This window comes from Rana temporaria, chromosome 6, assembly GCF_905171775.1.
Source record: "Rana temporaria chromosome 6, aRanTem1.1, whole genome shotgun sequence".
Taxonomy (NCBI): Eukaryota; Metazoa; Chordata; class Amphibia; order Anura; family Ranidae; genus Rana; species Rana temporaria.
The window spans coordinates 23285533-23310827 of NC_053494.1; the positions used below are offsets into that span (position 1 = coordinate 23285533).

Genomic DNA, 25295 nt, shown 5'->3' on the forward strand with positions numbered 1-25295 from the left:
ACGTCAGAACAGCGTCTAATTTTTCACGTTTTACGTCGTTTGCGTAAGTCGTTCGCGAATAGGGCTGGACGTCATTTACGTTCACGTCGAAAGCATTGGCTTTTTGCGGGTTAATTTGGAGCATGCGCACTGGGATACTATCACGGACGGCGCATGCGCCGTTCGTAAAAAGCGTCATTTACGTGGGGTCACAATAAATTTACATAACACACGCCCACATCTTCCACATTTGAATTAGGCAGGCTTACGCCGGCCTATTTACGCTACGCCGCCGCAACTTTGGTTTGTGAATACTGCACTTGCCTGTGAAAGTTGCGGAGGCGTAACGTAAATAGGATACGTTACGCCCGCACAAAGATGCGCTCTCCTACGCGAATCTGGGCCTGTGATTCCTTAAAATAGTACATGTTAAAAATTGCTTCTGTGGCCTTCCATGTCAACCAGTCACACAACGAAACATGAAAACTATGGTCAAATTACCTCTTCAGAAAACTTTTTGGGTACTGTTGTGATGAAGAGTTATCCAAACAGCAGCTCTGCCTGAACTCTCCTTCAGCACTAATTGCATAACCAATGCCTAGGCAATTGGTTCCCACCAGAGCTCAGGGCAGTGTTTGAGGTTAGTATTTCAGACCTTCCTGTAATGGGCTGAGAGGAGGAAGTAAAGCACAGGTAAAAGCTTGTTTAGGGGTAGGCAACCTCAACAATCTAGTTGTGGCAAAAATACAAATGCCATTGGAACTCTGAGAGTTACGCCTGTGACTGTCAGAATCCCATGGGACTTGTAGTTCAACAATAGCTGGAGTGCTGCGGCCCCCTGTCCCCTTGACCGCCAGTGTAAGCAAGTCCGAAATGTGTGTAGCAAGCACCCTTGTGCCTAGAATAGGACTCCGGGTAAATTTAGTTATGCTGGGTGGTAGCCAACCTGGCTAATTTGTAGTGTTTAATGGTCAATTGACTTCTGTTCTAATATGTGCCTTCTCCCTTTTGTCAGTAGGTGGCACTGTTGCATTTGACATTAGTGTGATGAGCTACAGTAGGGGTCTCCAAACTTTTGAAACAAAGGGCCAGTTAACTGACCTTCAGACTTTAGGGGGGCCAGACTGTGGCCATAGGGAGTAGAAAAGGTCCTGACGTCTGGAAAAAAAATATCGCCTCATCGTTTGTTTCAGTGGGAGTAATTGTGCCTCATCATTGGTGTCAGTAGGAGGAATAGTGCCTCATCATTGGGTGTCAGTGGGAGGAATAGTGCCTCATCATTGGGTGTCAGTGGGAGGAATAGTGCCTCATCATTGGTGTCAATGGGAGGAATTTTCCCTGTCGTTGATGTCACTGGGAGGAATTGTGCCCCATTGTTGATGTCATATGGTACCATTGTTGGTGTCAGTGGGAGAAAATGTTCCCCTATCTTTGGTGTCACTGGCAGGAATTGTGCCCCATCATTGGTGCTATTGAGCGCCATTATTGGTATCATTGGGGGAAAAAATGTCTCCCGTCATTGATGTCATTATGGCCCTTCATTGGTGTCAGTGGGAGAAATTAAGCCCCCTTACAGGTATCCATGGAGGAAATATTGCCCAAGGGCCAGATAAAAGCAAGTAAAGGGCCACATCTGGCCCCTGGGCCACAGTTTGGAGACCACTGAGCTACAGTATACATAAAGCGGAGTGCCACCCACTTTTGAGAGATGGTCTTAAACAAAATGTCCGGTGTGCCCTGGTTCACTGGTTCAGGTCCGATTTTAGCCCAAATTTGGACCAGAAATGGACCATAAGGTGCACAGGGCCCCTGCGCAAAATCGCACCAGAGCCATAGCAGAGATGTGTGAACCGGCTCCATAAAAAGCTGGTCAAAATCTCCTGCTATTGCGAATTGGATGCAGAAAATCTGCATCCAATTCCAATCAGTAATTGCCAAGTTTCCTCCTATAATTGCACAGGGCTTAATCTGTTTGCTGCAAACCTAGGGACACTAACCAAAAAATAGGTTATGAGCTGAATCCTGGCTTTTTTGCAGATGGGTTTGGACCTGGAGTTGGCCATAATCACCATCAAGGAGCAGGTCCCAGTGTTTGTGATCTTGTTCCAGAGACAGCAGGCCTCGAACCCTTTGATTTGGACTTTTGTACTGGGTATATCTCATGGGGCTTCCACTGTGCACTGTCATATGATCCCACCTGTAGTGCCTCCCTAAGCTGATAATTAAAGTGTAAAGTAAAGAAGTTAAAAACAGAAAAACCTACTTCAGTATTATACCAGTACCTTCTTTTGCCTGCCATCCCTGAGTTATCTTCATTGAAACAGAAATGGAGATCGGATGTACACGAGTTATGCTGCGTACACACGGTCGGAATTTCCGATGGAAAAAGTCTGGACGTAATTTTTTCATCGGATATTCCGACCGTGTGTATGCCCCATCTTTTTTTTACCTTTGGAAATTCTGACGGAGTTAGAAAGAGAACATCGGAAATTCTGTTCGCCTGTATGGAATGGAGAAAAAACATGCATGCTTGGAAACAATTCGACGCATGCTCGGAAGCAATGAAATACATTTTTCTAGACTCGTTGTAGTATTGTACGTCACCGCGTTTTTGACGGTCGGAATTTGAAGTGTCCGTGTGTATGCAAGACAGCTTGAGCAGAATTTCGTCTGAAAAACCCGCCGGAGTTTATTCCGACGGAAAAAACGGTTGTGTCTACGCGGCATTAGATGGGGATGACTGGTCCTAGGTATGGGACTTTCCTTTCACCTAGTGTCCGCCAAGGGCAAGCTCATTCAATTCAAAATCCTACATTGAGCTACCTTTACCCTATACAGGCTCCACAGGATGAACCGCAATGGGATGTTCCTGCGGTCTGTTGGAGGTGCACATACCCAACAGGGGATTTCTTCCACATATTTATGACTTGGGCTCACTGTATACTGGAAGAATGTACTTCAGGTCATCACTTCCAAGACTCGCATACAAATCCACTGTACGTCTAGACACTGTTTTCTGGGTGTAGTAGAAGAAATTGCCAATACAGTTTCGGTACAGATCCTCTTAAGCCTATTATTATGTTATTCATGCAAAAAAGGGAGAAAGGCTGGTGCCATGGAAGTTGGCTAAAACATTGTTTTATTATTGCAGGTGAACAACAGTCATAAAATCCAATGTGTTTCAGCCATTAGGCCTGAGGCCTCGTACACACGACCGAGGAACTCTTCGGAAAAGACACATCGTTTTCCTCTTCGAGTTCCTTGTTAGACTTGTGGAGAAACTTGACAAGCTTGCTTTGCGCACACACTGTCAAGACCAAATCTCGTCGTTCTCAAACGCGGTGACGTACAACACGTACAACGGCAGGGGAAGTTCGATTCCACTGGCACAACCCTTGGGGCTGCTTTTGCTAATCTCATATTAATGCATGTTAGTAAAAGTTTGGTGAGAGACAATTTGCACTTTTCAGACTGTTACAGCGTGACGAATGTGCTATCTCCATTACAAACGCTACTTTTACCGAAGGTGCGCTCCCGTCTCATACTTTATTCTGAGCATGCGCAGGTTTTTTAGCATACACACGAACGTGTTTCTCGTCGAAAACCAGCCCGACGAGGAACACGACGAGAAAAATGAGACTCCCTTTTCTCGTCGAGTTCCTCGATGAAAAACATACACACGACCGTTTTCCTCGGCAAAAAAGCTCTCCCACCAAGTTTCTTGATGGATTCTGTCGAGGAAAACGGTTGTGTGTACGAGGCCTTAATTATATTGGGCCAGATTCACATAGAACTGCGGTGGCGTAACGTATCGTGCCTGATTCACAAAGCACTTGCGATGAAAACTACGCCTGCGCAAGGCGGGCCAATTCAAATGGGCGTGTGCCATTTAAATTAGACGCGCTCCCGCGCCGGACCTACCGCGCATGCTCCGTTTCCGAACTCCCGCCGTGCTTTGCGCGCCGTGACATAATTTTTTCGAACGGCGACGCGCGTAGCGTACTTCCGTATTCCCGGACGGCTTACGCAAACGACGTTATTTTTTAAATTTCGACGCGGGAACGACGGCCATACTTTATACAGCAATGCGGTTGCTGTGTAAAGTTAAGGCACCAAAAAAAACTTTGCGACGGGAAACTAGACTAGCGGCGACGTAGCGAACGCGAAAAACCGCCGTGGATCGCCGTAACTCCTAATTTGCATACCCGACGCTGGTTTACGACGCAAACTCCCCCCAGCGGCGGCCGCGGTATTGCATCTTAAGGTCCGACAGTGTAAAAAAATTACACCTGTCGGATCTTATGGCTATCTATGCGTAACTGATTCTATGAATCAGTCGCATAGATAGAACAGCAGATACGACGGCGTATCAGGAGATACACCGTTGTATCTGCTTTGTGAATCTGGGCCATTGTTTTATGCCAGGACGGCTATCACAATGTGCTGGAACAAATCTTTGCCTTCTACTGTCCGATGCAATTGGTGAACTCTATTATTGTAATCGAGGATGTCCATAGAAATTTCAAAAAGTTTGGTCATGCTGACTGGACAACCCCACATCCGCTGATACCTAAAGTTATTGATCTACTCTTAAAACTTAAGTTGGTCCCTGAGAAATCCTCCCGGGAGGGGGGCAGGGTACAATTGTATGATTTATTGTACAACTTCTGTCTTGAGTTTCATTATTTACATACCCCCCCCCCCCCCACATGGGTTTTGAGTGTGTGTATATTTCTTTTCATACTTTTTGTTTTTTTTGTGCACTTTCATCAAAAATTCAATAAAAAAAGCTATTGAAAAAGGAATTACATGTCATATCCATATGGCACTTGTCTGGTTAATGGTGAGCCCACGGCAGGGCACTGGGGTAGTGATGTCAGTGCCATTCACCTGTGAGCCAAGACCAGGTGGATGACGAACCCCCAAGGGGATAAATGTCGCTGGACTTTAAATAGGAAAATGGTTGGCAGCAAGAGGAGGGGGCAGAGTGTGAGTGTGAGAGCTGTGTTTTTTATTTTAAAATTTGCTGAGCTGTGCAAAAAAAAAATATGACTCTGGTCTGCTTTAAAGTTGAACTCCGGGCAGATATAAAAATTTAAAAAAAAAAATATTCTCTGTTTTTACTTCTTTTTTTTTTGCAGTCTAGGCCAGGCTCCACTGCCTCCTGGGATTGCTATGTGACAGCTAGCCCAAGGTTGATTTACTAAAACTGGAAAGTGCAAAATCTGGTGCAACTCTGCAAAGAAACCAATCAGCTTCCGCCCAGGTTCACACTGGGTACGATTTCCATGTGAAATCGCATCTCAAATCGGCGGCATTTGCCGCCAATTGTCGGCAATGACACTGTCCTAATCGGTGCGACGCCGCATCTGCAGCGCTGCACCGATTTAAAAAAGTAGTTCCTGTACTACTTTTTGCGATTTCGGGCCGCGATTTACATAGACATCTGTGCAGAAACCTGCACAGATGTCTCTTAAATCGCGGCCGAAATCGGGACTGCCGGCGGGATTGAAATCGTGCGAGTTCAGCTGAACTTGCATAGCTTCACTGCCGCAGCCCAGTGTGAACCAGGGCTCCAGGTTTTTTTTCTTGTCAAAGCTTATAGGGGTTGTAAAGGTTCAGGTTTTTTCACCTTAATGCCCCCCCCCACGAGTCCCCATTTACTTACCTGAGCCCTCGTAAGTCCCGCGTCAAGAACACGCTCGATTTTGGCTCGGTCTTCTCAGCTCTTTATTGGATAGATTGATGGCAGCGCAGCCATTGGTTCGCGCTGCTGTCAATTAAATCTAATGACGGGGGGCGGGTCCGGCATTTGTGTCTATGGACGCAAATGCTGGACTCAGGAGCGCGCCAGCAAGGTAACCCCCTAGGGAAAGTGCTTCCCAGAGGGGGTTATCTGATGCGGGGAGAAGCTGAGACAGCCGCAGAGGGACCCCTGAAGAGGAGGATCGGGGCCACTCTGTGCAAAACGAGCTGCACAGACCAGGGATATGCAATAAGCGGACCTCCAGCTGTTGCAGAACTACAAGTCCAATGCGGCATAGCAAGACTCTAACAGCCACAAGCATGACACCCAGAAGCAGAGGCATGATGGGACTTGTAGTTTTGCAACTCCTGGAGGTCCGCTAATTGCATATCTCTGCTCTAGACTGAAGATGAATATTGCAGCGAAAAACTGGTTTTGTTCTTTTAACCGGTTCCCGAACGGCTCACTCAGATATACTGCAGCAGAATGGCTCTCCTGGGCGAAATCCCGTATATATACAGCTTCGCCCAGGAGAGCCACCAGAGGGCGCACGGTGGGGAACCCGATGCGCGTGGTTGGCAGGCGCGATCACTGCTGGCCGCGTGCACGAGCGGGAGCACGGGAGTTTGTGTGTGTAAACCACACAAGTCCCTGTGCTTTCAGAGGAGAGAAGTGTGTTTTTACAAAGTAGGATAGGGAATACAGTTAACCCCTTGATCACCCCCTAGTGTTAGCCCCTTCCCTGCCAGTGACATTTACATAGTAATCAGTGCGTATTTATAATGTGAATGGTCCCAAAAAAGTGTCAAAAGTGTCCGACCTGCCTGCCGCAACATCGCAATACCGCAAAATAATCGCAAATCACCGCCATTACTAGTAAAAAAAAAAAATAATAATAAAAACGCCATTTAAAATGCCATAAATCTTTCTCATAGTTTGCAGACGCTATAGCTTTTGTGCAAACCAATCAATATACGCTTATTGCGATATATATATATATTTTTTTTTACCAAAAATATGTAGAAGAATATATATTGGCCTAAAAAAAATTGGGATATTTTCTATAGCAAAAAGTAAAAGATATTGGACCAGATTCACAGACAACTTATCTGTTGATACGCAGCGTAAGTTCAAGGATGCGCCGGCGTATCTATGCGCGGTATTCAGGAAACTAGATACGCCTGAATTTTGCCAAGATACGACCGACGTAAGTCTCCTACGCCGTCGTATCTTGGGTGCATATTTACGCTGGCCGCTAGGGGCGCCTGCGTTGATTTACGCGTCGAATATGTAAATGACCTAGATACGCCAATTCACGAACGTACTTGCGCCCGTCGTAGTAAGCTACGCCGTTTACGTAAGGCGTACGTCCGGCGAATAGTTATCCCTCATAAAGCAGGGGTAAGTCATGTTAAGGTATCAGCGGGAACAGCGTTGTATTTTACATCGTTTACGTAAGTCGTACGTGAATGGGGCTGGGCGTAAGTTACAATCACGTCGTACGCATTGAGCCGTCGTTTTTTAGGGAGTATATGCGACTTGATTCTGAGCATGCGCATGCATTGCTCCGTTCGTACGGCCATGCATTTACATGGGGTCATGATTCATTATAATACAACACGCCCACTACCAGCCTACTTTGAATTACGCGGGCTTACGCCGGCCCATTTATGTAACGCAGGCGCACATATGGGAGCAAGTGCTTTGTTTGAATACAGTACTTGCCTCTTAATGTTACGTCGGCGTAGCGCATATGAAATACGCTACGCCGGCACAAAGATGCGCGGAGCTACGTGAATCTGGCCCATTGTATTTTTTTTTTTTTTAATTGTCGCTCTTTTTTGAGAAATTACGTAAATTTTGGGTAAAATGTCACACAGTTGTCAGTTAAAGTGACGCAGTGCCGTATCGCTAAAAATGGCCCGGTCATTGGGCAGCCAAATCTTCCGGGGCTTAAGTGGTTAAAGGGGTGGTTCCCCTAAAAATAAACTTTTGACATCGCATTTAGCAAATAAATTACAATTAGAATCGGCTTGTTTTATTTAAAAAATACCTCCGTACGTATCGTTTCCTATATTCGGTCCCACCGCCACTTCCGGGTACGATGCAGGCGGTGGGCGTTCCTAATTGATGGACAGGCATCCGACCGACGCATCCATCGCGTCACGAGATGCCGAAAAAAGCCGAACGTCGGTGCGCATGCGCCGTATAGAGCCGCACCGACGTTCGGCTTTTTTCGGCATCTCGTGACGCGATGGATGCGTCGGTCGGATGCCTGTCCATCAATTAGGAACGCCCACCGCCTGCATCGTACCCGGAAGTGGCGGTGGGACCGAATATAGGAAACGATACATACGGAGGTATTTTTTAAATAAAACAAGCCGATTCTAATTGTAATTTATTTGCTAAATGCGATGTCAAAAGTTTATTTTTAGGGGAACCACCCCGTTAATAGGCTATTCATTTGTATTTTAATATTTTGGCTGGCGTTCTACTTTAATAAATTACACGCGTTATGCTTAAGTAAATTGACCCTATTTACTATGTTAGTAAATCACGTGGTTTTAATCCACTGTTACTTAGTACCCCCCCCTTTCTGGATTCTCCTTTAATTTCTGTAATTGCGTTTTTGCTGAGATGGGCGTTGTCTCCTTGATGTAAGCTGGAGATGACACTCATTGTTTGGCCAGCTTTGTCCAAGCGGTGTCCATAGTGATGCTTTGGCCCGAGTCGTCAGCCAGGCAAGAGGTGGCATCTCGGTGTCTACCAGCTGCAGTTACAAGAAGCTAAAATCACATCGTAAAGCGGCTCTTGAGCAAATGTCATTGTCGTAGGCTTCTTCCCAACTCGTATTCCACACTGCCATGGAGTCCGCTGCTTCGTCTCCGTTTATCAGCAAGGGAATCCGCTCTGGCAATAAACAAGTCTGCTCGAGCAGAGAACTGGCTCGCACTTGCCTCTGCCTACTGGGAGTGGGCTCAGCAGGCCTGCTCTGACTCACTGATCCTGAGTGGGCAAATCTGGCACGGCTACGCGCGGCCAGCTCATTGCCACTTGGGCAGGATTCGCGGCCAGGCACGTTAAAGGACCGACGTACACAAATGACATCATTCTCACAAACCGTTTAGGGGAAAGAAGGGTTGGTTAACATTTGTGGATGGATATATGAACGTTTTAGGAGATTACCAGGACAGAAGCTGTTATTGGGAGTGATAATTTCCAGCAAACTGCTGACTTCCTGTTCTGTAATTCCGTAGGACAAATTGTGTGACCATCATTATGCTGCCTCGTTTTTCTTATCATAGGTCAGTAATACACTATATTACCAAAAGTATTGGGACACCTGCCTTCACATGAACTTTAACCACTTGGCACCTGCTCTATAGCCGAATGACGGCTACAGCGCAGACCCCAAATGCCGGGAGGACGTCAATAGACGTCCTCCCCTTCACGTGCGGCGCACGCTGTAGTCACTGAGACTCGGGTGATAATAGATCCGAGTAAGGGGCCGGTCCTGGCCCCTTACCACGTGATCAGCTGTCAGCCAATGACAGTTGATCACGTGATGTAAAGAAAAGACGGTAATCTCTCCTCCAGAAAAAAAGCCGATCACTGGCTTATGTGAAAGGGACATTGGTCCCGAAGAGGAAGGAGACACATCTGCCTCCTCTGTGCCATCAGTATCTCCTCACAGTACCCCCTGCCAGTGCCACCTGCAAGTGCCCATGCGTGCCACCTATCAATGCCCATGCATGCCACCTATTAATGCCCACAAGTGCCACCTATTAATGCTCACCAGTGGTGCCAATCAGTGCCACCTAACAGTGCTGCCCATCGGTGCCCATTCCTGCCATCCATCAGTTCCCATTACTGCCACCCATCAGTGCCCATCACTGCCACCTATCAATGTCACCTTTTAGTGCCACTTCTCAGTGCCCACCAGTGTCACCTATCAATGGCCATCAGTGCCACCTCTCAGTGCCCACCAGTGTCGCCTATCAGTGCCACCTTATCGGTGCCCATCAGTGCAGCCTCACCAGCGTACATCAATGAAGGAGAAAAATTACCCGTTTGCAAAGTTTTATAACAAAACATAAAAAAAAGTTTTTTATTTTTTTTTATTATTCGGTATTTTCATTTTTTTTAACAAAAAATTAAAACCGCAGAGGTGATCAAATACCACCAAAAGAAAGCTCTATTTGTGGGGAAAAAATGATAAAAATATAATTTGGGTAAAGTGTTGTATGACCGCGCAATTGTCTTTTAAAATGCGTCAGCGCTGAAAGCTGAAAATTGGTCTAGGCAGGAGGGGGATTTAAGTGCCCAGTAAGCAAGTGGTTAATGGCATCCCAGTCTTAGGCTGGCCATACACTATACAAGTTTCTAATTCAATTTCCTTTAGATTTACATCAACCGTGGCTTTTTTTTTCTCAAACACGACCCCACAAAACCCTCCACCCCCTACACACACTCTCCAAATCACTTCAAATAGTGGGTGTGGTCAGCCAAATTTCACGACTTTGGGGGCGACTCGGCAAGGAGATCTCAAGACGACTTGAGAAGCAACTTGCAAAATGACTTCTGTATTGAAGTCAATGCAAGTCGCCCCCAAAGTCGTACAGGAACCTTTTTCTAAGTCGGAGCGACTTGCGTCACTTTTATTAGAACGGTTCCATTGAATAGAGCGGACCGCGACTTGTCAGGCGGCTAGGTCGCCCCTGTGTGAACCGGCTCTTAGTGTCGCTTTAAGATTTCTCCTCGCTTCCTGTTCTGATGACGACTCAACATTTGGGATTTTCCCATAATTTTAGTCCCACTGACACTAGCCACCAGGACAGATGAAGAAAGGTGTCTTCCTAATGCAGACACCAACAGCAATAAAATCCAGACAGATGCTCTAACCCCTTCACCACTCTGGGCTTTAAATGCACTTTACACTTAGCCCAGAGAAGATGTGGTTGGAGGTTTTTTAACACTTGCCACAGATAATTTCTTTTGGGACTAAAGCCGATCCGAATGATGTAACAGAACAGGGCTGCTATAGGAGCACGAGTCTGCGAAAGACGCCAGAGGAAATTGATGTTTGTTTGGGAAAAAAGTGAAACTTTATCCGGGGTTTGCAGCTCGCAGATGGAGAAAATGTTCTGCACCAGATGGAGCGTGTAACGCACCGTGCTGCTCGTACCACCAGGTGGAGCTTGATTTAATAGTACATCGGGCTCTAGCAAAAAAGCTGGGAGGGCTGCGGAACAGAATTGTAACTATGGGGCCTGCTTCATCTGCTCTGTAGCTGGTCCCAGTGCACTTGGTTATAGGTAGATGAAGTGGTTTTATGGAGAAAGAGGTAAAGGACTTCATGGAAAAAATATAAAATAAAGTTAGTTAGCCTATTTATAGCTTCAATTAAAAGTAGTATTTATTTTTCTTTAAAATTGGACTACAGGATAGCCGCCAAATTGCTTCCACAAACCCCTGTTACTCCCGGTAACACTACCCCCCTTTCCCCCGCACGCCCATTGGTGGGCCCAGGATAACATGGTGGGTAGAGGGAAGGCTGGTCTCTTTTTCCTGTTACTGACCCGTGTAAAACTTTACTTCCTGATCTTGATGTCGCTGTCTTCAGCCAATATGGGGAAGAATGGAATGGAATGCGTTCTGCACTCCATTACATTCATTGGAGGACATGCGAGAGACATCAGGGGCCTTTAGGACCCCTGATGTCTCATCAAAGAGAACCTGTCTCCAAATTAATGCATCACATAGGTGAATTTTTTACTAAATGTAAAAAGAAGTGCGGAAAATTAAAGATACACCAAGCACTTTAACCACTTGCTTACTGGGCACATATATCCCCTTCCTGCCCAGGTGAAATTTCAGCTTTCAGCACTGCGTCGCTTTAAATTAAAATTGCGTGGTCGTGCGACGTGCCTCCCAAACAAAATTGACGTCCTTTTTTCCCCACAAATAGAACTTTTTTTAGGTGGTATTTGATCACCTCTGCGTTTTTTATTTTTTGCGCTATAAACAAAAAAAGAGCGACAATTTTGAAAAAAAACACAATATTTTTTACTTTTTGCTATAATAAATATCTCGTTTAAAAAAAAAAAAAAATTCTCAGTTTAGGCCGATATGTATTCTACATATTTTTGGTAAAAAAAAAAATCACATTAAGCGTATATTGATTGGTTTGCGCAAAAGTTATAGTGGCTACAAAATAGGGGATAGACATTTTTTTATTATTATTTTTTTTACTAGTAATACAGCGATCTGCGAATTTTGTCAGGACTACGATATTGCGGCGGACACATCGGACACTTTTGACACATTTATGGGACCATTCACATTAATACAGCGAACTGTGCTATAAAAATGCATTGATTACTGTATAAATGTGACTGGCAGGGAAGGGGTTAACACTAGGGTGTGAGGAAGGGGTTAAATGTGTATCCTGGGTGTGTTCTAACTGTGTGTGGAGGGGGACTGACTGGGGGAGGTAACCAATGCTGTGTCCCTATGTACAAGGGACACAGCATCTGTTTCCTCTCCCTGACAGGACGTGGAGCTCTGTGTTTACACACAGAGATCCACGTCCCTGCTCTGTCATTGCCGATCGTGGGTACCTGGCGGTCATCGCAGCCGCCAGGCACGTGCATCGGCATCTCGGGGACGCGCCGGGTGGGCGCGCGCGCCCCCTAGTGGCCGGAGGACGCAAGGACGTCAAAAGACGTCCTCCCGGATTTATAGAGCCACCTTGAGGCCGTCTTTTGACTATGGCCCGGGGCTCAAGTAGTTGAAGCCCCCACCCCCCGCATACACGCATGTAAATACATGCGTCAGGCACGCCTGGGCATGAAAACATTGATTGCGCTGCACGTGTTGCATATCCACGTGCACACCGGAGTGAAATCAATAATTCTAGGCTCATTATTTACGGTTAAAGGGTAACTCTGCTTTCGTGGGGAAACAAATAGCAAATAAAGAAAAATAATATAGCGCATATAATTGCAACACTAATCATATTGTTATTGAATGTTATTAAAAATTACCTTTCCTTTTCAATCTGCAGCCGCTGTAGTTTTCTGAGAATTCATTGCAATATGGCTACCTGGAGTTGTTCTGTACACAGAATGTGTACTGACCACTCCCCAGAAACATAATTTCCTGCTTGTGTGATTGGCTCACCAATTTTCCCAGAAGTCTGCCTAAGATACAAGTCAGATTTCAGGCATCCCCTGCAACAAAAATTTTATTTTTGGAGAGATGCTCTCAATAGGAACCCATCTAAAAGGGATGCAGGCCCAGCAGATTTCCTTTTTAGTGCTCTGCATCTGCACACTTGACAGTTAATTATGAAATCACTCCCATTAGACCCATTCAGAACAGAGGCACAAAGAAACACGCAGGGATTTCTTCAGAATAACAAAAGGTAGGAGAATCTGCAACAAAGTTTGTTATAATCCTTGCAATGTACAGAGATCACCCAGAGGGGAATGTTTGTTTCTCGATAAAAGTGGAGTTACAGTTTAACTCTGAACTGATGAACTTTAGGGGCTTTTTAAGCGTCGTCTTTGGAAAATATAGGGTACTGAAGTTGGTCTGAATTTTACGGGCACATCAATTTTAAGATTTGACATGCTGGGTATCTTTTTACCCAGCACAACCTCATTTTTTATATTTTATGCCTTTGAGTAATTTATTGAATTTGTGTGCCTTAACATTAACTTTAGTGTACTTTTTACTGAAATTTGTAGCACTAATATCGTGTGACATAAATAATTACTATTTTTTTTTTAATGACTTAACATTACTTGGTGTTATATATTAACCATATGTGTTGTATCTTTCTCCTGGCTGGCATGGTAGACCTATGAACAGAACGAGTGGCTAATACATCTGGCTGGGAAGCTGCTTGCCAATGATGAAACCGCAACTTCACTTCTGGCTGTCAACCCCTTCCAGGACAAGGCTCCGCCCAGGTAAGCGTGCTACAACCAATACCAGACCATGGAAAGCAGACCTGTGCTACCGTCAGATCTCTTAACGGCTAAGGCACGGTTCACACTGGTACAACACAACTGTCGATCCAACTTTGCTCTGCAAAATTGGTCCTACTTCCATCCGACTTGAATGAACAGGATACGATTTGGCTCCAACTTTGAGATAGTCCGACTTGTCCTGAAATAGGCTGGCTCATGTAGAGGAACATGTAGTTGCCATCATCCGTTATAGAATTTAAATCACCTCTAAGGATGGGATTTTGGAGGCAACAAACAAATGAAAAAAATCTATGAGTATATTGAAAATCATAAATTTATTATACAAAAAATTAATACATGGTCAAGAAAAATTGAACATTGTCATGACTTCGAACATTAAAAACATGGAAATTGATGAAATCTAGATTATCTTGTGATACTATCCGTCATCTAATGCAGAAATCACAGATCAACTGGTGGCAATAGAGGCGGGTAAACCAACGCGTTTCAAATGAAAAAACATTCTTCTTCAGGGAATACTGTAGTATCACGGTCTACAATAAATCAAGACAAAGATTTCCATTTAGTATTAAACAAAGCAATCAAAAAATCAAATTTCATACACTTTCTGAAGTGTAACTAAAATGATGACTCACTTTTCATATATCAATGATTTCAAAATACGGCTTGTCCTTTGACCAATCAAAACAATCCCAGTGGGACATAAATTCCCTTTCTTGCTGCTGTAATTACCATGTCGGATGTATAGGGGGAAGATCCGACTTCAATGATATTGAATGGGCTGAAAACGTACCAAAGTCGGGCGAAAGTAGTGCAGGAAGTCAGACCTACTTGTGTCGGACCAGTTAGGATGAAAGTAGTGCAGGAAGTCAGACCTACTTGTGTCGGACCAGTTAGGACGAAAGTAGTGCAGGAAGTCAGACCTACTTGTGTCGGACCAGTTAGGATGAAAGTAGTGCAGGAAGTCAGACCTACTTGTGTGGGACCAGTTAGGATGAAAGTAGTGCAGGAAGTCAGACCTACTTGTGTCGGACCAGTTAGGACGAAAGTAGTGCAGGAAGTCAGACCTACTTGTGTCGGACCAGTTAGGACGAAAGTAGTGCAGGAAGTCAGACCTACTTGTGTCGGACCAGTTAGGATGAAAGTAGTGCAGGAAGTCAGACCTACTTGTGTCGGACCAGTTAGGATGAAAGTAGTGCAGGAAGTCAGACCTACTTGTGTCGGACCAGTTAGGACGAAAGTAGTGCAGGAAGTCAGACCTACTTTTGTCGGACCAGTTAGGGCGAAAGTAGTGCAGGAAGTCAGACCTACTTGTGTCGGACCAGTTAGGATGAAAGTAGTGCAGGAAGTCAGACCTACTTGTGTCTGAGCAGTTAGGACGGCTCTCATTGGAAACCATTAATTTGTACACGTCATGCGACATGTGCTCCCAAAGTCAGAGCGTATGTCACACCGGTGTGAACCAGGCCTAAAGGGCCGCTAACAGTTTATCTACATTGTTTAATGGTAGGCTATGAAGCACCAGAATATAGAAGTACTGTAGTGGATAATGCAAGGGACATGTATGACCACAGAACAGTGCATGGGCATGGGAAAAAGCTTTCAGCGAAACACATTGCTTCCCAGCTGCCCGGTCATAAAAGTGCTGCCTTGTCATAAAAATCTGTCCTTCAGTCATCCCAGCCAAGCATAACCTAATCTGAGTGACATGAACATCTATTTTGAGCTAACTCCAGCCTCGTCCATGCACATCAGAGCATGAGAGGCTGCTAGCAAAGCACAGAGTCACCTAACAGGAGGCTGCAGACCTGCCCAGAAGTGTTATTGAAAGCCTACTGGATCTTACTGCTGTGTGTAAGGCTGGGTTCACACTTATGCAAATTGGATGCAGATTTCCCCTCATCCAATTTGCATGACAGGAGATTGTGCCTGGCACGCAATGGAGACAGTGGAGACTTTGGTTGCAATTCTGGTGCGAATTGGAGCATAAATTTTAACCTGATTCACACCTGAATCGGTGAACAGGGACGCACCGGACCCCCTGCTGTGAGCTGCGGCCGCACATATGTGAACCCGGCCTTATACAAACTCAGAGAGCGAAGTGGATTTTCTGCCATTAGCCCAGAGGCCGTGTCTGCTGCAAAGAATTATAATTTCATTGATCGGTTTTGTTTGTTGGTCTCTTTTTTTAACTTAACTTTTTAACTTTCCCCCTTAACTGTTTTAGCTTAATCCCTATGGACGCCATTCAGGAAATGAAAGAGTTGTGTTGCTCATAGGCCTCAGATGTATTCATTTTCTATCCCGTCCCAGCAGAGCGATCGTTGCTTTCTGATTAGTTGATGTGGACAACGCAGACTGTGTTGTTGTCAGTTGCTCTGTGGTAGCTCTGCAGCATGGCTGTGCCCAGGCACTGCAGGGGTTAAGTACTTAAATGGTATCGCTGGAGCTACTGCAACATAAAACTAATTACCACAGGGCTCACAACTATGAAAGCTCTCTCCACTTTATTGCTCATTTGGCTTTATTGCCTAATACTGTGGCCTGCTCAACAAGTCAGATAATCATAGGCTGGAACTGGGCCAGGTCTAAGCATGGATCCCATTACACCTCTCCCGCTCTCCCCTATTAAATCCAGTGAGGACCCTGAGGTCCCACTTCTCCTAGTCTGCTCACCTTCGTGTTACAGGACTCACTCATTCCACCAGTCCCCGTCTATCTCTCTCTGCATCATCTGTCATCTCTATCATGTGTCTCTCTTCTATTTATCTCTCTCTATCCATCATTTCCAGTCCCCGTCTATCTCTCTCTGCATCTCTATCATGTGTCTCTCTTCTATTTATCTATCTCTCTATCCATCATTTCCAGGACCCGTCTATCTCTCTCTGCATCTCTATCATGCGTCTCTCTTCTATTTATCTCTCTATCCATCATTTCCAGTACCCGTCTATCTCTCTCTGCATCTCTATCATGTGTCTCTCTTCTATTTATCTATCTATCCAACATTTCCAGTATCCGTCTATCTCTCTCTGCATCTCTATCATGTGTCTCTCTTCTATTTATCTCTCTATCCATCATTTCCAGTCCCCGTCTATCTCTCTCTGCATCTCTATCATGTGTCTCTCTTCTATTTATCTATCTCTCTATCCATCATTTCCAGGACCCGTCTATCTCTCTCTGCATCTCTATCATGCGTCTCTCTTCTATTTATCTCTCTATCCATCATTTCCAGTACCCGTCTATCTCTCTCTGCATCTCTATCATGTGTCTCTCTTCTATTTATCTCTCTATCCATCATTTCCAGTACCCGTCTATCTCTCTCTGCATCTCTATCATGTGTCTCTCTTCTATTTATCTCTCTATCCATCATTTCCAGTACCCGTCTATCTCTCTCTGCATCTCTATCATGTGTCTCTCTTCTATTTATCTCTCTATCCATCATTTCCAGTACCCGTCTATCTCTCTCTGCATCTCTATCATGTGTCTCTCTTCTATTTATCTCTCTATCCATCATTTCCAGTACCCGTCTATCTCTCTCTGCATCTCTATCATGTGTCTCTCTTCTATTTATCTATCTCTCTATCCATCATTTCCAGTACCCGTCTATCTCTCTCTGCATCTCTATCATGTGTCTATCTTCTATTTATTTATCTATCTATCCATCATTTCCAGGACCCGTCTATCTCTCTCTGCATCATCTGTCATCTCTATCATGTGTCTCTCTTCTATTTATCTATCTCTCTATCCATCATTTCCAGGACCCGTCTATCTCTCTCTGCATCTCTATCATGTGTCTCTCTTCTATTTATCTATCTCTCTATCCATCATTTCCAGGACCCGTCTATCTCTCTCTGCATCTCTATCATGTGTCTCTCTTCTATCTATCTCTCTATCCATCATTTCCAGTACCCGTCTATCTCTCTCTGCATCTCTATCATGTCTCTCTCTTCTATTTATCTCTCTATCCATCATTTCCAGTACCCGTCTATCTCTCTCTGCATCTCTATCATGTCTCTCTCTTCTGTTTATCTCTCTATCCATCATTTCTCTTCCCTTTTGCTTTATCTGTCATCTATCTCTCCCTCTATTCTCTCTTTTCATTGGTCTATCTCTCTCTTTTCTCTGTCCCTCTATCATCTTTTTACTTGTGTCATCGCTCTCTCCCAGTATCATCCCTCTCCTTCCCACCGTCATCTCTCGGTTTCATGCCTCTCCCTCAATCACCTCTCTTTTCATCATCTGTCCCTTATACCCTGTACACATGATCGGAAATTCCGATGTGATAAAATCCGATGGAATTTTTCGTCGGAATTCCGTTGAAGCTCTCTTGCAAACACACTGTCAGACCAAATTCCAACCATCCAAAACGCGGTGACGTACAACACTACGACTAGCCGAGAAAAATGAAGTTCAATGCTTCCGAGCATGCGTCGACTTGATTCTGAGCATGCGTGTTTTTTTCTCAGTCACAGTTCCACACAGACGATCGGAATTTCCGATAGGATTTTTTTCCATCGCAAAAAAATAAAACCTGTTCTATTTCTAAACTCCAACGGAAAAAAGTCAGATGGGGCCCAAAATTCCGTGTGACCCTTTTCATCGGAAATTCTGATCTGGTGTACAAGGCATTACTCTATCATCTCTCTCTTTCTGCACTCTGTACATTACACACTCCAGATCTCTGCACTCTGTACATTATACACTCCTGACCTCTGCACTCTGTACATTACACTCCTGACCATTTTTGCACATTATATATACATATTTGACCCGTGTGCAATGTACAAATGACAGGAGCAATGATTAAAAACCTGTCACGTCTTTTTTGCCATCTCTATGCCTGCTGGGCAGATCAACTCTCTATTTGTCCTGGTAACCACTAACGCCAAGTCAGGAAAATATGGGAAATTCAAAATGTTCCATCAGAACAGAAGGTGAGAATAAATCTTGAGCAGAAGACCCCTGCTTTGGTGGCAACTGTGTCATTTTGAAGAGATTTCTTGTCACTTCCTGTTGTATGTCTGGTACAGGAAGTGAAGGCAAATCTCTCTATAGGAACACAAACTGCAATGAAAGAAACATAAAACCATGTACCAACTATTCCCCATTCTATCAAAAACAAAGTTTTGCTTTAGAATCACTTTAAATAAACCAAGAGGTGTTGTTGGATTTGTGACACGTTTTGAATTTCTGCAGAGTTTTCCCTCCAATATTCTGTTCCCCTCTCATATGTTTTGCTGGAAATCTCGCCTCCGTACCGCATGTCCCTGGTCGCTTACACGGCGACATATATCCTATGAGGAGAGGATATTAAAACGCATAGACACCCCTTTTGGCTTGATATAAAGACCTTTTTACCAGCTCCCACAGAGTCGTCCATTTAAGGCGTCAATTAAACCGTCTCTTTGACCCGACATGATTTATTAGCGTTGGTGATATACGAACACGCGTTCCCACTGCAAAAACATCTCGCCTAACCCACAAAGGAGTCAGGGTGAAACGCTAGATTCAATCTGGAGGAGAAAAAAAAAGAGCCCTATTAATTGCCGGAGACTTTACACACCGGGATGACTGAACACCGCTCCTAATAGGCCGAGGTAGGCCCGAGCCGAGACCTGCGAGAAGGTTTTATGGCTTTTAATGAATTTATGTTTCTCCACCAGCCTCCTCACTTTGATTTACAATTAGGAGGGAAACCCTGCAAAGAGGTCTCCAGATAAAAAGCCAATAATATATATTAAATGCACGTATGGAATAATAAAACTCATGTTTCGGCTTATTCCCCACCCTCGCTGGCCTTGTCAGGTCGTTAATTTTGACAGAAAACACAGTTCCTGTTTTTCCCTCCAAAAATCTCTCAGCTGTTCACCCAGGGACAGCTGTTGCCCTCTGGAACTAATTACAGCTGTCTGTGAGATTTAGGCCCCCTCCCTCATACAACTCAGATATTGCTTCTAATTTTTAACGCGTACAGTTGGAAGATGTCATAACACCAGGCTGCTTTTTAGAGAGCCATGAAAGCAATCGCTGCTCACAGCTGCTACCGGGCAACAATGGCGTACGCTGCATTAACCGCTTCTCTGCGGGATGCGAATAAAAAGCGTGTTTTTTATTTTATGCACCTGACTGGGAAATTGTCATAAAAATGTATTTCATAACTCCACTTCTCTGTGATTAATATATGGGTGTGTATGGATGTAGTATAGTATGTATATATTGTGTGTGTATAGATGGATGTGTGTGTGTGTGTATATATATATATATATATATATATATATATATATATATATATATATATATATATATATATATAGTTTTTTTTTAAATTATGATTTTTCTCTTGTATATTAAGAAAAAATATATATAATATATATTTTATGCCCATGTACTGAAAAAATATATAAATTAGAATAATAAAGTGTGTATATATATATTAGGGCTGCGGAAATTAACGATTAATTGGTCGATTAATCGTTAATTTCTTTGGTCGATTAAAATTATTTTGATCGATGACGATCCGCGGAGTGAGCTCCGCGGTCTCGCCCATAGGAAAGGCCGCGGCTTCGGCCTAGCTCCGGAGCCGCGGCGCGCTGACGTCATCATCACCTGCCCGCCTGCTTGTATCTTCTTCCCTTGCGCACGTGTGTCCATCGGCTACTCTGCAGATGGGTCTGCCTGCCTGATAGTCAGGTAAGAAAGGACAACCATCTGTGTGTGGTAACATTATGGGGCAGATGTATATATTCCTGGAGTATGGGGACAGATGTGTATATTAAAGCATGGGGGCAGATGCTGTAATGTACACATCTGCCCCCATGCTGTAATGTACACATCTGCCCCCATGCTGTAATGTACACATCTGCCCCCATGCTGTAATGTACACATCTGCCCCCATACTGCAAGAATATACACATCTGCCCCCATGCTGTAATGTACACATGGGGGCAGATGTGTATATTCTTGCAGTATGGGAGGCAGATGTGTATATTAAAGCATGGGGGCAGATGTGTATATTACAGCATGGAGGCAGATGCTGTAATGTACACATCTGCCCCCATGCTGTAATGTACACATCTGCCCCCATGCTGTAATGTACACATCTGCCCCCATGCTGTAATGTACACATCTGCCCCCATGCTGTAATGTACACATCTGCCCCCATGCTGTAATGTACACATCTGCCCCCATGCTGTAATGTACACATCTGCCCCCATACTGCAAGAATATACACATCTGCCCCCATGCTGTAATGTACACATGGGGGCAGATGTGTATATTCTTGCAGTATGGGAGGCAGATGTGTATATTAAAGCATGGGGGCAGATGTGTATATTACAGCATGGAGGCAGATGCTGTAATGTACACATCTGCCCCCATGCTGTAATGTACACATCTGCCCCATGCTGTAATGTACACATCTGCCCCCATGCTGTAATGTACACATCTGCCCCCATGCTGTAATGTACACATCTGCCCCCAAACTGCAAGAATATACACATCTGCCCCATGCTGTAATGTACACATCTGCCACACAACTACTTTTAGCTGATCTCCTTGCATTGCAACTCTGCATTAGCCACTGGTAAATGTGGTGGGGGCAGTATGGGGGGCAGATGTGTATATTCTTGCAGTATGGGGGCAGATGTGTATATTCTTGCAGTATGGGGGCAGATGTGTATATTACAGCATGGGGTCAGATGTGTACATTACAGCATGGGGGCAGATGTGTATATTACAGCATGGGGGCAGATGCTGTAATATACACATCTGCCCCCATACTGCAAGAATATACACATCTGCCCCCCATACTGCCCCCACCACATTTACCAGTGGCTAATGCAGAGTTGCAATGCAAGGAGATCAGCTAAAAGTAGTTGTATCTGTATGTGCGTTAATTAATCGAAATTAGTCGATTAATCGATTAAAAAAAAAAACGATTAATCGAACACAAAAATTTTAATCAGTCACAGCCCTAATATATATATATATATATATATATATATATATCTTTAACAACTTAAGGACAAGAAGGATTTACCCCCTAAGGCTGCTTTCACACTGGGGCAGGCGTTGACATTAAAACGCTGCTAGTTTTAACGGCGCTCTACCTTTGTTTTAGCGGCCGCTAGCGGGCACTTTTAATATAAATATAACGGGCCAGATTCAGAAAGCTTTTACGCTGGGGTATCTATTGATACGCCGCGTAAGTTAAAAGATGCGCCGTCGTATCTATGCGCGGTAACCTGGAACCTAGATACGCCTGAAATCTGGCTTCAGCCGACCGACGTAAGTTGCCGCACGCCGTCGTATCTTGGGTGCATATTTACGCTGGCCGCAAGGGGCGCTTCCGTAGATTTACGCGTCGAATATGTAAATGAGCTAGATACGCAGATTCACGAATGTACTTGCACCCGCTACGCCATTTACGTAAGGCTTACGTCCGGCGTAACGTTACCCCTGCTATATGAGGTGCAGGTAATGCAAAGTATGGATGTCGGGAAAAGCGTATCTTTTTACGTTGTTTACGTAAGTCGTACGTGAATGGGGCTGTGCGTAGGTTACGTTCACGTCACAGGCATTGGGCCGGCGTAACTTAGGGAGAAAATTAGACGTGATACTGAGCATGCGCCGTTCGTTAGGCGCTTTATTTACATGGGGTCACGATTCATTTCCATACAACACACTCCCTACCAGCCTACTTTGAATTAGGCAGGCTTACGCCGGCCCATATACGCTACGCCGCCGTAACTTAGGGAGCAAGTGCTTTGTGAATACAGTACTTGCCTCACTAAGTTATGTCGGCGTAGCGCATATGAGATGCGCTACGGCCGACTATAGATACGCCGCGGTACGTGAATCTGGCCCAACAACTATAAAGTAGGGGGTTATGCCAGTTTGCCTGCTAGAAGCCGAATTAAGAGTGAAAGGTGGCTGCCGAAGCCCTTTGCAGGCATTAATTTTAATGGACAGGAGCATTCATTTTAATGGTCAGCGCTCCTTCGCCGCTCAAAAGATGCTGCTCAAGCTTGGCTTGCATACACACGGTCACACAAAAGTTCTCTGAACTTTCGTCCGTCAAGAACGCGGTGACGTACAACACTACGACGAGCCAAGAAAATTAAGTTCAATGTTTCTGAGCATGCGTCGGAATTTTGCGCGTCGGAATTGCTACAGATGATAGGAATTTTTTACGTCGGAAAATTTGAGAACCTGCTCTCAATCTTTTTTTGGTGGAAATTTCCGACAGCAAAGGTCCAATGGAGCATACACACGGTCGGAATTTCCATTCAAAAGCTCACATCGGACTTTTGCTGTCGGAATTTCCGATCGTGTGTACGGGGCATTACAGTTTTTAGGTCACGCCTCGCTTTTCAGATATTTTCAAATATTTATTTGTAAAAAAAAATTAAAACAATTTATCATTTTCCTTCCACTTCACAATTATGTGCCACTTTGTGTTGGTCTATCACATAAAATCCCAATGAAATACATTTAGGCCCGGATTCAGATACATTTGCGTATCTTTCGGCGGGCGTAGCGTATCTCAGATACACTACGCCGCCGTAACTTACAGCGGCAGGTCCCGTATTCAGAAAGAACTTGCGCTGTAAGTTACGGCGGCGTAGTGTAACTGGGCCGGCGTAAGCCCGCCTAATTCAAATGTGGAGGAGGTGGGCGTGTTTTATGTTAATTACTCGTGACCCCACATAAATGACGCTTTTTACGAACGGCGCATGCGCCGTCTGTGGACGTATACCAGTGCGCATGCTCCAAATTACGCCGCAAAGCCTCATTGGTTTCGACGTGAACGTAACTTACGCAAAGCCCTATTCGCAAACGACTTAAGCAAAGGACGTAATCGACAGAAAATTCGACCCTGGCCCGACGTACATACTTAACATTGCGTACGCCTCATATAGCAAGGGTAACTTTACGCCGGGAAAAGCCTTACGTAAACGACGTAAAAAAATGCGCCGGGCGGATGTACGTTTCTGAATCGGCGTATCTACCTAATTTGCATATTCAACCCGGAAGTCTAGGGAAGTGCCCCTAGCGGTCAGCGTAAATATTGCACCCTAAGATACGGCGGCGTAGGAGACTTACGCCGCTCGTATCTAGGCAACTGTGAGGCGTATCTGACTCTATGAATCTGGCGCCGAGTTGCGACGGCTCGCACTCAGAGTTACGACGGCATATCTGGAGATACGCCGTCGTAACTGCTTTCTGAATCCGGGCCTTACTTTTTTAGTTGTAACATGACAAAATGTGGAAAATTGTAAGGGGTATGAATACTTTTTCAAGGCACTGTACTTGCCTATAGGATAAGCACAGCTTACCCATAAAAAAAACCTTGACAGTTGACATACTTTTCAGTCTTTGTTTTTTTAAGACATTTTTATTTCCCCTAAAACTACCATGCAGATGTGTTATATGATCATTTTCGATGAAACCTGTTGTGATTTCCTTCTACCCCCTGCAGATGGATCCGGGGAGAACATTACCGGTACAAGTTCAGCCGTATATGGGGCACACACGCCTCCGAGGGCAAGTGGTGGATTCGGAAAAGAATTGCGCAGTATTTCCCACCGCTCAATCTGGCAGGCCTGAAGAAATATTTCAAGTCACGCTCTTGGCCTCTGCCGTCTCCATCCTGATGGTGGCGTTTTTTATCATTAGGGATTGTTTTCCCCTAAAAGCGATATATGTGTAATTTTATACTTTTTTATAGAGATGAATCAGGTACTTCCTAGCCCACTCTGAGAGTGGCGTTTTGTATCCCGATGCTACGATTAGTGTTACTACTGATCTCTTGAACTGTACTTGACACAACAAGGCTAATTTACTAAAGGAGTTAAGACTCTTCAACCAATAAGTGGTGCTGAGTTATTAAATCATGCAAACTCCCGTTCACTTTAAATACCCAATCGTGTGCATATGAAAAAGGTAGACCGGAATTTTCACATCATTGTCAAGTGAATATTCACACAATTTATTGTGTGAAGATCCTCAACTCCTTTAGTAAGTTAAGGCATTTTGCACTTTGAGCCATTACCCAACCTGTGAATTGCTGTACTGGAGACTGGCATGAGTACCATGAGTCTCAAGAATATAAGTGCCAAGTCTGGCTGCCCCTCATCTGAAAAGGAAAATGTGAACACTAGTAATGTTAGGTATTGAAACTGTATTAAAGCTGAACTCCAATCAAACTGCTGAATACACAAATTAAATAATTTTCTGCATATTCTATGGTTGTATTTAGCCATTCTTGTGATTCCCACTGCCCTTCTACATTGTATATCCAGGTAGGTGACACTACAGAACCTTTGCTGACTAAACAAGCGTGATCCCAGGGCCAGAGATTTAATATTTTGCGCCCTAGGCAAGACTGACACACCCATACTACTCGTCCCCCCCCTCCCCCAACGCCGCGCACACGGCCCGTCGTGGGGGTGGTTGGTTTGGGTGTGTGGCGCTACTCTTGCCTAGGGCACGGTGACTGAAAGAGGATCAGAGCAGATTCACTGGGGCAAGATAATTTCGCCTACGTCCAGAGACCTGATGGTGCTCGCATC

At 44.7% G+C, this 25295-nt stretch overlaps 1 protein-coding gene across 1 annotated transcript in view; it reads left to right on the plus strand.

Moving 5' to 3' along the window:
• LMF1 (lipase maturation factor 1) overlaps window positions 1-24966 on the plus strand; it is a 395063-nt gene extending 370097 nt beyond the window's left edge. Inside the window, exons 10-11 of the mRNA XM_040356447.1 lie at window positions 13589-13701; window positions 24203-24966. Coding sequence (XP_040212381.1) covers window positions 13589-13701; window positions 24203-24377 — 288 coding nt within the window. The 3' untranslated portion in view covers window positions 24378-24966. The remainder of the gene's footprint in view (window positions 1-13588; window positions 13702-24202) is intronic.
• The last annotated feature ends 329 nt before the right edge of the window (window positions 24967-25295 follow it).